This window comes from Musca domestica, unplaced genomic scaffold (assembly GCF_030504385.1).
Source record: "Musca domestica strain aabys unplaced genomic scaffold, Musca_domestica.polishedcontigs.V.1.1 10, whole genome shotgun sequence".
Lineage (NCBI taxonomy): Eukaryota > Metazoa > Arthropoda > Insecta > Diptera > Muscidae > Musca > Musca domestica.
Genome location: NW_026712115.1, coordinates 9,839,769 through 9,851,750, shown reverse-complemented (window position 1 = coordinate 9,851,750; position 11,982 = coordinate 9,839,769). Strand labels below are relative to the sequence as shown.

General features: G+C 34.4%; 2 protein-coding genes across 3 annotated transcripts in view; one reads left to right on the top strand and one right to left on the bottom strand.

Annotated features, from left to right (window-relative positions):
• The first annotated feature begins 1,145 nt into the window (after nucleotides 1–1,145).
• LOC131800400 (protein prickle) overlaps nucleotides 1,146–11,982 on the top strand; it is a 328,219-nt gene continuing 317,382 nt past the window's right edge. Inside the window, exon 1 of the mRNA XM_059126184.1 lies at nucleotides 1,146–3,275. Coding sequence (XP_058982167.1) covers nucleotides 3,235–3,275 — 41 coding nt within the window. The 5' untranslated portion in view covers nucleotides 1,146–3,234. The remainder of the gene's footprint in view (nucleotides 3,276–11,982) is intronic.
• Nucleotides 9,492–11,139, bottom strand: LOC131800349 (serine protease inhibitor 42Dd-like). Of its 2 annotated transcripts, none has more exons than XM_059126196.1 (4): nucleotides 11,034–11,139; nucleotides 10,022–10,944; nucleotides 9,804–9,948; nucleotides 9,492–9,725 (listed from the first exon to the last, which is right to left on the bottom strand). In XM_059126196.1, the coding sequence occupies exons 1-4, from the start codon at nucleotides 11,047–11,049 to the stop codon at nucleotides 9,598–9,600; spliced, it is 1,212 nt and encodes a 403-aa protein (XP_058982179.1). In that variant the 5' UTR covers nucleotides 11,050–11,139; the 3' UTR covers nucleotides 9,492–9,597. The 2 variants fall into 2 exon arrangements, with proteins under 2 accessions (XP_058982179.1, XP_058982184.1); XM_059126201.1 differs by having other exon boundaries at nucleotides 9,492–9,719.

The window sequence follows — 11,982 nt, the reverse complement described above, 5'->3', positions numbered from 1 at the left end:
CCACATTTTTTCACGGATTTGTCTGAAAATTGGTATTTGTAGGTCATAACGGGTTCCTGAGCGTGTGACAAAACATTGAATGTATAGGTCCACGTTGTGGTATAGCCCCCATATAAAGGTAACTCCCGATATTCGGTATTTTAGTTTTTTTTTGCCACATTTTTTTCACGAATTTGTCTGAAAATTGGTGTTTGTTGGTCATAATGGGTTCCAGCTCCGGTGGCGAAACATTCCATGTATGGGTCCATGATTTGGTATAGCCCCCATATAACAGTACCTCCCGATATTCGGTGTTTTGATGGTTTTTGCCACATTTTTTTCACTGATTTGTCTAAAAATTGGTATTTGTGGGTCATAATGGGTCCTAGTTCGTGTGGCGAAACATTGTAATTATAGGTCCACGTTTTGGTATAGCCCTCATATAACGGTACCTCCCGATATTCGGCATTTTAATGGTTTTTGCCACATTTCTTCTAATGATTCTTTTACCCTAAGGTGAAGGGTATTAAAAGTTTTGCCCGGCCGAACTTAATGTTTTTTACTTGTAATTCTATTCAGGTCATGCAGCTAAAAGTTTCTGCAGGATTCTATTGTGTCTCAAAAGGATTATTTCACTGAATACACACTTCATGCTGTATCTTGAAGTAAATGAAACATGTGTGCACCATACTACTCATAAATAGTTCCACTGCATTCGTCCGCCACTGTATGCCGATCAACATTGATCGGTAATGATATGTGTATGCACTGGATGATTGAATTCTCTGTTGATGTTGCGAGGAGATGGTTGTTCTATACCACCGGGGGAATGATCAAATGTAAACAAAAAACCCCAAAACATACACATTTTGAAATAACAATAAAAAATACTGGGCTGCCGTTGGCTTTGAATGCAAACACGACTATAAATATTTCAAGAACCAGTATTTTACAAGTTTTTGCTTTGTTCAGCGCGAATGGAGTCCGGAGAGAGGAAGAGATAGATAAAATAAGAGAAGATCTTGCAATTGAAATGACTCTTTTCTTCAAGTGGGGAGTTCTTCGAGAGCATGTCGATCTGAAGAGTTAACCGTAAGATCGCGTTTAGCAGAGCGGTTTGTTTATGTTTGGTGAGCACATTGTCTGTTGTTGTTGCTGCTGCTGCTTCTGTTGTTGTAGCAACAGACGTTGACTTCAGATAAATTTTGTGTTGAGTTGTTGTATGGGTGTCTGTCTTGACTTTTGCCAAGTTGCTGATGTCAGTCTTCAGTGTTCACTGTTAAAGATACAAAGTACCCCTTGACAATAGAAGCGGATAACGACGGCGCGAGCGTGTAATTGTTTGACTTGTTTGTCTTTTGGAAGAGGGTAAAAATATTGTCGAATTTTTTTTTTGCATTTGGCCTTTAACGATCGATGTTTTCGAAAGTGTAATTCTATTGTTGCCGTAGTGTGGTGGCAGGCAACCTATGCGTGTTTCCTGCAGGTCCAGTGTTAAATGTGAAATTGTTATTTTTGCCAAAATAAAAAGAATTACGGCCAAGAATAATGAAATAGAATGCAAACCGTTACCATGCAATTGTCCGATCATTGTAGTCTGACGCGAATCAAAAGAAGCTTGCCTTCCTACCACTTTAATAAATTGCACAGAGAGATCTGTGAAATATTGTAAAATACAATATCGAAATGAGTGTGTGTCTGTTTGTGTGTTTGAATAAGCCTACAATGTACTAAAACTAAGTAACAAAAATAAATTTGGAAAAACTACTTAGCGTTTGCGTGACGCTGTAAATATAGATCGATGCTTGAAAGTTTTTTCGTTGCCTTTTTTCTTTTGTGAAGTTTTCAACTTGGCATTTGTTTTTAATATAAGTTTTTGTGTATGTGTGTGTCCGTTGTGGCCAAGACGACAACAAGCCACGTTAAGATAGCCAAAGTCCTTCTAGACTGCTTAATAAGCAGCAGCCGAGCTTCATTAAAGTGTCTTGCAACACAAGTACGAGTACTACGCGAACGCAACAACAACAACAACAGCAGCAACAAGTCCACTTATAGAAATACGTGAAAAAGTGCAATCGACCGACGGTACGTCTCCAACCAACAAACCAACAAGAAATACAGCCGGCCAACACAGTGGCAATTGCGGCATCACAACCGAATACTTTGAAGGCTGTCGTTGGCAGTTATCTATTTCTTGTTGTTGTTGCCATTGCAGTTGTGGCAGTGGCATAGCTTTTTATGCAATTTAAGCCTCAAGAATTATCAACCAACGTTCTTGTCGTGTTTTTTGCGCGTTTCTTACTTTCGAGAGTGAATGTGTCCCAAGACATCGTTAGTTTCGTTCCAGAGAGGTCGTTGTTGTTGTGCTGCAGTCGATTTTCTTGGCCCATAACCAAGTACAACGAATAAAGAAATATTTCGCTCATTAACGAGAACCGTTTGCCAAGGAAACAACCGGCCAGCCCGAGCGACCAACCAAAAAAGAAAAAGGAATAAATAAAAGTACCCCATGAAAATGCAATAAAAAGCGAATTAAACGTTTAAACTCCCATTCAAAAGTGACAATAAAACCTCTCCTAAACACGACAATGAATAAATATCCAACAGATAAGATCGAAACAACAATAGCAACCAGTTAAAACAACTAGATTTGTGGCTAATCACTAAATCACTAAGCCTATCATAATTAAAAATCGTTCAACATAATTTGAATGATCAACAGCCAAAAAAAAAAAAAAAAATACTCTAGCAGTCAATAAAATACCAGTAATACAACCGAAACAACAACAACAACAGCAGCAATAAAATTATATTAAAAAGGAAATTCCGAATTGAAATCATAAAATATAGTAATAAAATAAAACAAATTAGAAAAAAGTGATAAAAAATAATTTCCAACAAAGCGTGCGATTGTCTTCAATGACAATCTCGGTTGTTCCGAAAAAAAGTAAAATCATAAATCCCATAAGCATTCATTTTTAATAAATCATGGAATTAAAATTAAATTTCTGTGGCAAATATTTTTGAATGAGAAATATTTTTTAATATTGTCAAAAAAAAAATAAAAAAAGTGATAAATTACTTCTGTGAATTTGTGTTAATTCGGTTGGTGTGAATCACAGTGAATCTGTTGTTTTCTTAAATTTGAATACACAAAAATATTTTACCTCTGAACATGTGAATGTAAGAGTGTGCAGCATAAGCCCATAAATACTAATTTATATTAAAGGATAATCAGCTGGCGAATTCAACAAAATGGATAACTTTCAAACCACAAATGTTCCAGAATTAGAAAGGTATGGTAGTCTTTTTTTTTTTACATTTATAACTCAATATTTAACTGTTTTAGAAGGATATTCAGAAATTGAACATTACAACAATGCACAAGTTTGAACTTAGGAAAAAAGTTTGAGTTATTTGATGCCACTAAGCGGGAAATGTAACTCAAATTTATTATGACCTAAGGCAGCAAGTAGTGGTACAATGTGAAAGTAAAATGGTTTTTAATTTCTTGGATGGACAAACCCATTTGTACTATTGATTCCAAGGATTTAAATGCTTTATTTGGGAAGTCATTACTTTGCGAAGGTACCGGAAACAGCCATGCTCATTGTCAATAAAATAGAATCAAAGTATTGACTTTACGCAGAAACTAAATATATCGTGAAAATTAGGATTTAAGTTTATGTCTTGGAAAGCTTACCGTGCGTAGACGACACTGTGGCCTAGAGTACATTTCGCCAGTGTCTTGCTTAAGTGTTTCATATGTGATTATTTGTGGTTTCTGGTATTTTCTTTTTGTTTCTATCTGCTTTAAGTTCGAGAAGATCGCAAACAGGGGTTTCCAGTTATTATACTCTCAGCCATATGACTACAAAGGGTATATATCATTTGATACGACCAAAACGAGCTTCATCGAAATAACGGTTAGAGGCCCTAGGTATCTTTGGACCAAATCCGCCGCCCATCCGTCTGCCAGGCTGGCTGGTGCGGACGATAACTCTCGAAAGGATTAAACGAACTCATCTAAATTTGTTACATTGTAATATTATTATCAAACATATAGTGTGTTCAGAGATGGACACAGCTTCTTAAACCTCCTCAAAAGATCAAAATTTTTATAAATAATATTTTACCCTAGAAAAAAGGATCATCCGATGTCGTTCAAACTTTGTAAATTATAATATTTATATCAGTTCTAGGTACGTTCTAAAAATGGACTGTATCGGCCGATTTTGAATAATCAAAACTCATACAAAATGTGAAATAAGATTGTCTTCAAATTTCGCACATCCACATTTTTCTACCAACTCTAGATCTGGTATAAATATGCGATAGAACAGACAGATTTTTCTACGATATTCTTCAAACTTAGTAGGTTGAAGTAGGTTGATACAATTCACCAGAATGGTTTCAAATTTAGTATTTGAAGTTCGTAATTAATACTACAGGCTAAAACAGAAAATTGTCTGTGCTGGACCGCGTTTTGGTATAGCCCCCATATAATAGTACCTCCATATATTCGGTATTTTGATGATTTTAGCTACATTATTAACCGAATTTTATTTTCAAGTTTCGCATTCGAATATTGTAATGGCTTATGACAAATGTTGCCTATGTAGGTCCACGTTGTCGTATACATACGGCAATATAAGATACTTTTAAGATTTTAAAAGATTTTTTTAACGGATTATATTTTTTTGATAATTGCCAAATTCCTTCCAAATGGTGGAGGGTGTTCAAAATTCGCCCCGACCAAATTTACACCTTTTTACTTGTTTTTTTTTTTTTTTTTTTTTTTTTTTTTTCAATATGTCCAAATATTTTACTGGATGTAATGGGAAATGATCTCGCTGAAACATAGATTTTTTTTGATTTTATCAATGGTAGAACTGCATCAATGTAGCCTTATTTGAAATAAAGTCACAGCTCTAAATTTTCTGCAATTAAGTTGTCAGCCACATAAAAAACAGGATCCTATCTCTAATTTGTAAGCTACTTCCTATGGGAACGAAAACTAGTTTACGAGTATGTGCATACAGTTTGATATAGCCCCCAGATAACGGTACCGCCCACTTAGAACCATTCCTGCAAAATTATATCCATATATTTCATTCCCTTATCTTCATACGCTTGAAAATTATCAGTCTAAAAGTCTCTGTAATGTGATGTGGAAGTGAAATAAATAAACGAATTTCAATACCTGATAATGATCGTCGATGCCGAAATAAAATGATGAAACAAAATTAATTGTTTTTTATTCTACTGACCTCAAGCCAAATTAAATAAGAAAAAAAATTATCAAAAATTGTTTTTAACTCCTAGCTATTTACTTATGTCTCCACAAATTCCATTTAATCTGGAAACCCTAGAAAGGATTGTATTATATTCGCAGAATTTTCTTGTAATAAATTAGAACAAAAACCTTATTACGTTATATCTCCCATGTAGCAGTACTTTCCAATTTAAAGAAACTCCAAGTCATTGCCACCATATTTATCAGGTTTAGCCCGTTTGATCAATTCAAGTTTACCTCAAACATTCGATGCCTTGATTTGAATAAATTTCTGTAAATAACTGTTGATTTCGTGTCGAGCCCACACATAAACCAATTTCAATTAGTTCTATGATTAGAAGTGAATAATAAAATTTGTTATCTATATATATATAAATGTAAGTTGTGTTAGTTACTACGCTTATAACTCAAGAACCGCTGATCTGATTTTAACGATTCATACAAATTCTGAATTGTCTCTTTTCCGAAAAGGATAATATTCAAAAAAATCGCGTAAAAATGTGATATATTAACATTTTCATTTTGACTTCTGAAATGTACAATCGTAATGTTTTATTTTGTATGTTTTTTTTCCATTTTGACTTACTTTTTTCGAATGTACATTTGTAGTGTTTTTTATAATATTTTTTTTTTCTTTTTGATTCGAATATTAATACCAATTTATTTTGACTCGATTTCTTGAGAACTGAAATAGAAGCCGGGTTACATTGAAGTTTAGTACCAAATTATGTGGTGGCGAAACGAAATAGATGTTATCGAAATTATTTAACGCGGTCACACCAAATTTAAGTCAAAATTTCTAAAAATCTTGAAAAAAGAGATCTCATTGCAAAAATTCTCAAATCGGGGAAAAATTACATAAGGTATAACTAAAGAACGGCTTGACAATTCATACAATTTTGGAATGGTATCCAATAAAAATATTAATAAAAAATTTCTTTTTGGTGTGATTTTTTTCAATTTGACATACTATATTGAAGTGAACATTTTTTATTGCCTTGAAATCTGAATGAATAATATTTAAAATAAAATGAGTGACCTACGTGGACCTACATCTTTCATATGGCAATAATCCGCCCAATGAGAACTCAAAATGCAATTCATTGGAACTGCAGTCAGTGAAATACCGAATATAAAGGGTGCAAAATGGTAGAGCGAATTGGACATTTAGGAAAAAAGAAAGAAATTCTTCCTAAACTTTCAAGATGTCTTAAATCGCTTTTGCAGGTCATGATATATGACCCCCGGATAAGGGTACAACCCTCTTTCAAGTATTGTTTACATTTTAACCACATTTTTCTTACACTCAATTTAATTTGATAAGAAACCATCCTCGCAAAATATGATCATGTTTTGGTATAACCATCATATAATTTAAGCCATGTTCGGGGTCTTCGACATTTTTTTCATCTTTAGGCCTTTATTTGGCATCTTTGTTTCTAAGGGTGTAAAAACCTCTTCTCATAATATTTTCAATTTTCGGAGTAGAGTCCATCTTGGTCTTGACCACATTCATCAATTGATTTGGCTAAAAAATTGTATTTAGGCAACTCTGGGGTAGAGAATCGTCCCTCAGATAATTGTCCACATAGGCATTTATTCGAATATAGTTCTCACATTAGTGTACCCACAAATCCGCTTTCCTAACCAATGTTTGGTCAGAAAAGAAAATTTGATATACTATTGAATTTGAAACTCCAAAGAGAATATTGGTTGGGAACGTAGATGTGGGATTAACATCTACATGCCATAAACTCCGAAATATCAAATTGTGGCAGAAACATTAAAAAATCACGAATATTATTTTTTTTTGTTCGTTATTGAATTATACTATGATGAAAAATATGGACTTTATGGGTTCTCCAACTCACAATTTAAATGACAAAAATAAATTAATTAATATTTCACGGTAATGGGTGTAAAAAAGCAATTATCTTTGACTATTTTGAAATCATTCCGCCCTCAATTATGAGGTGGACAAAACTAAATACCACGCAGCACGGTATTCTTAACATTGGAAATTCAATACCAAAAATTTAGCTGAGTTTTCACATGGGGCTATTATAGAAGTTCTATATCATACAGGTTTTTAACACTCAATTATAGCCTTAGGCTGAAAAATAAGATCAGGCTATTCAAAATATCTAAAACCGACGGTAGATTATTATCTATTATAATTTTTCCCATGAATGTTTATTTCTATTTAGAAATTACTATGGAGTTATTTTACTTATAATAAAAATTGTGCCGCTTTCATAATTCTATAATGCTTAAAAAAATATGCATTATAGACTAAAAGTAGGGGCCGGCAACGCGGACCGGGCCAGCTAGTGTTTTGTATAAATTAAAAATGTGAACTGCATTGATTGGAGACAATCAAAGGTTATTACATTTCATTTATAACCGGTTACAAATATGCAAAACTGGACAAGTACGGACATTTTTTCCATAGCTGGAAATTAATAAAGTGAACGAGCGATCGCACGAATGAACGTATTTGTCAACAAAACATAATTTTTTGATTTATTTCGAAATTAATTAAAAATTTTATTAGTATTGCGGTTTCTAATTGAGTTATCATTATACATTTTAATGAGAACAAAACGAAAAAATTGAGGCGAAATTTATACATTTGGCAAATGTTTTTATTACTTTTATAGAGAGAACTAGAAGAATGTATTTTTTTTACTACGATAAACGATTTTTGCTTTATGATATTCAAATTGTTTGAACACCACACAGGATTGTGAAAATCGGTTCAGATATAGCTTTGTGTATGTTTAATCCGATTTGGTGTTTAAGTCACTCACATTCGGAATATGCATTCACAACAATATTTCGTACTCAAAACAGAACGAAAAGCCTATTGACGTGCGGGGCTCAAAATGTGAAGATTGGAAAGGAAGAAAGTCGGTTTCCGTTTTGAAATAATCCAATACAGTCCTGCGAAAATGCTACCTTTGACTTTTGGCCGGTAGTATTCGCCCTTTATTTACGCTACATATTTTTCGCAGTGGCCGAAAAATGGCTCATGAACTGAATCGCAATATCGCAATATTCCATTTGAAAAATTGAAAAATAAAGGTAAATGGTAAAGCCATTGAAATTCCAAAAAATGAAAGAACTCACACAGCAACAGAAAGAAAATAGACTGAAAAGAGCTAAAGAGTTGCTTTGCTTGGCCGAAAGTGGTGAACTGCGGAATTTAGTTTTCTCCGATGAGAAAGCATTCGTTGTCCAGCAGTTTGTAGACAAACAAAATGATTGTGTTTACTTGCCAAAAGTTCAGCTGAAAATGTGCACCTTCGGTTGACCACCAGAACTCAAGCGCCGGCCATGGTGATGGTGTGGACCGCATAACAGCCGATGGTCGCTCACCGCTCGTATTAATCGACCGTGACATCATAATCCTCACTTGAGGATTACAATATTTGATCAAAATAATCCTCGTATTGTTATCCATCATATTGATGAAAACACAATATACCTAAAATGCATATATTTCAAGGAATCTTAACCCGAAAAATTCAAACACTTTGGGAGAAGGGGGAAATTGGACCCTTTATTTAAGTTACTTTGAGATTTAACTTTCAAAACGCCGATACACATGTCTTCTATCTTTAGCTCAACTTTCATAATCTACTTCAGTTTTTCTTATAAATATTTCTGGTGTTACATAAATAAAATGGGTGGCCTTTTCGTCTAAGTCAACAGAAAAGCTTCTTTCGCTTCCATTTTGAAATAATTTCAGTTCGGATTTTACACGAACTTGAAATAAAACGCAAAAATGTTCCATATAAATAGGTTTCGCAAAAAAGTAATGATGTTGGAGAGACCCAATTTATGTCAATTTCAAGAGACTGTCTCAGGATCAGGGAAATTAGACGGCTTTTTTAAATATATGCAACGAAAAAATAATTATAATAAATAAATTAATATCGGCAGTAAAAGAAAACGTTGGTCAGGTATCACTATATTAAAACCGACCTTTTGCTTTTTAATTGGTTACTATTCTCTAATTTAAGACGAAATTGTTGTAATTTCATCTCGTGTTCGAAATTCTCAGAATCCACATTTCAAAAACAAACATTTCTGGAATTTCTAAATTTCATTTCACTAGTACTCTCTCCGTTTCACTGATAACACATAATGCCACAAACAAAACATATGTACATAGCCGGGTCACACATGTCATTTCTTATCAGATCAACACTCATATGCGTCATTTTGTAGTTTATTTTGATTCACTCGTTGTATAACCGTGAATTCTTTTTCATTTTTTTTCTTTTCGAAATAATTTATTTTACAAATCGCAATAACACTTAAACATAGGCATAATTGGCAACATGGCCCATAAATATCACCGAATCCTTGTGTTTGATGGCAAAGACAAACGGATGATCTGCATCGAATTTCTTTGTACGTGAGAACAGATTTTTCAAACCTAAACCTCAAAGAAAAAAAAAGGAAAATAGAATAAAATTATTTGACAAACATATTTGCTGACAATCGTCTGTTGGCTACTCACCTCCAGTTTCCAATGGCTGCTCTGAGCCGGTCTCCGAAACATCAACATAGGCCTTGTGATTGGCACTGTTGATGTAGTGGCTAACAAACATACGATACATATTGCCAAAGTCACCTTGGCGTGTAAACATGGTAGTGACACCCAACTGTGAAAAGATATAAAATTTATTGTGCCTCCAATCAAGTTTATGGCTGGCCAAGGTGATTTGTTATACCTACCTTTTTGAAGGGTTCCTCCAGATTCGTATTGAATGCTACACTGAATTTGGGCAAATAAATTTCCACCTTTTGTGAACTGAAGCCTTCGTCGAGAACGGCCACCAAATTTTTATTCTTCAGGGATTGCAACAAATCACGCAAACCGTCTTTGCGATTGGGCAAAATGATAACCATTGAGAAGTCTGTGTTCTGATAGGGCAGTTCAACAGCCTTGGCATCCAAATTTTTGTATTCGCCATAATTGAAGTTATTCAAAGTCCACATGGTGTCCACTTGATAGGTTTGACGACCGCCAGCGGAGAAGGAACGACGCGATGTCTTGTCGGTACGGAAAGCCTTCTGCCAGGGCGCACTAAAGCTTATGCCATTGACGATGACACCCTCTGTCAGGTCCTGCAGCAAGTTATGATCCAAGATGTTGGTTATTTTGCCGGCCGTTTTGGTTTCCATTGCCTTGTTGATGCGATCGGCTGTTCGCTTGTTGTAGGGTGGATGGAAATCAGCCTTTTCAATATTCGATTCAAAATCTCGCTGGGCAACATCCTTAAACTTTTGTTTGAATTCCAGATTTTCATTGATATAAATATTGTTGGCCAAACGAATATTATTGTCCCTGGCAAAAGTCTGTTGAAAATCGGCAAATCGGCGTACCACTTGTTCTGGATCACTGGAACCTAAACGCAGACCTGTCTGCATTTCTGTAGCTGTCTTGCCCTTGGCACCATAGAAAGCCAAGGCCATAGAAATTTGCACAGCTGCCGGCGAGACAACAACATTGTCGTTTAGCTTTTCTGAAGCTACGGCATTATAAAAATCAGCAGCGAATATATTGCGGTCAATGGTCTGGGCAACATTGGAGGCCAGAGATGAAGTGGTAGCTGCTTCACCCAATCCCACAATGGCCACGATAGTCACAACTAGAGCTAGAAAGACAATGATTTATTTTTGACCTCCAGCGCTTCTTTTTTGTTGTTATTATATTAGATAAGTTTAAGAAAGGGGGAAATCTTACACAAGTAGCACTTCATATTTTTTAGACTAACTAAACCACTTCTAGCACTTATTTGAATTTTATGTTCACTCCTCTAAATGTAAATCAATACTAACACCTTATCACATCATCAACTAGTCTAATTTTCTTCGAAGCAGATGCCCAGCGTTTAGTATAAATTTTAAGAAAAAATTGAGTGAGCTTTTTTCGTTACACTGAGAAAAAAATGAGTTATATCGGTTTGGAGTGAGTGAAAAAAATACTTAAGGTGGCTGATATTTATTGCATTTTTACAGATAATTGAATTGTGTTACATAAGCTATAAAAGAATGAATGCGCTATGCATTGTTTATCAAATAACAACCAAACTCAAAGAGAACATACTCCAATACTATTGTAATTTATCAATTGTTACGGTAAGGGCCTTTTTTATAAACGCAGCTTTTGAGTGAGTGAGTGAGTGAGTGAGTGAGTAGGTTTGCAGGACTTAAGGTATAGAAAGCATAGACAAATAAAGGTATAGACTAAAAAGTTGTCTCATATGTTATCTTCGAAAAAAACATTTCAATAGATGTCGTTCATGCTGTAAGAGAGGTTCAGTGGACTCACTCAATTCTCTCAAAATACAAAATATTGAATATTTTTATGATTTATTACTATTTATCAATTAAAAACTAAACAGTGACTTTGTTTACATTGACATTACCCAAATATGTTGTGAAATATAAAAATATAAAGCTTAAATAGCAGAAAAATGAATAAATTGTTTTCGAACTCGAGTGACTTCACTAGCCCTGAGTGACTTCACTGGCCCACGATAAACCAGAGTGACATCTGCCGGAAGGGGTAAATTTTAAAGCTTTTTAGTCTATACCTTTATTTGTCTATGTTGAAAGTGTACCGACAGATTATATAATTTTTGGGTATTGTGTCTCATTTTTACTGGAAATGTATCAACTTTGTAATTTGA

Coding starts and splice junctions, on each gene's coding strand:
- LOC131800349 (XM_059126196.1), bottom strand. Junction 9,949..10,021: donor TGGAGGAACCCTTCAAAAAG/GTAGGTATAACA, acceptor ATCTTTTCACAG/TTGGGTGTCACTACCATGTT. Junction 9,726..9,803: donor GCAGCCATTGGAAACTGGAG/GTGAGTAGCCAA, acceptor TTTTTCTTTGAG/GTTTAGGTTTGAAAAATCTG.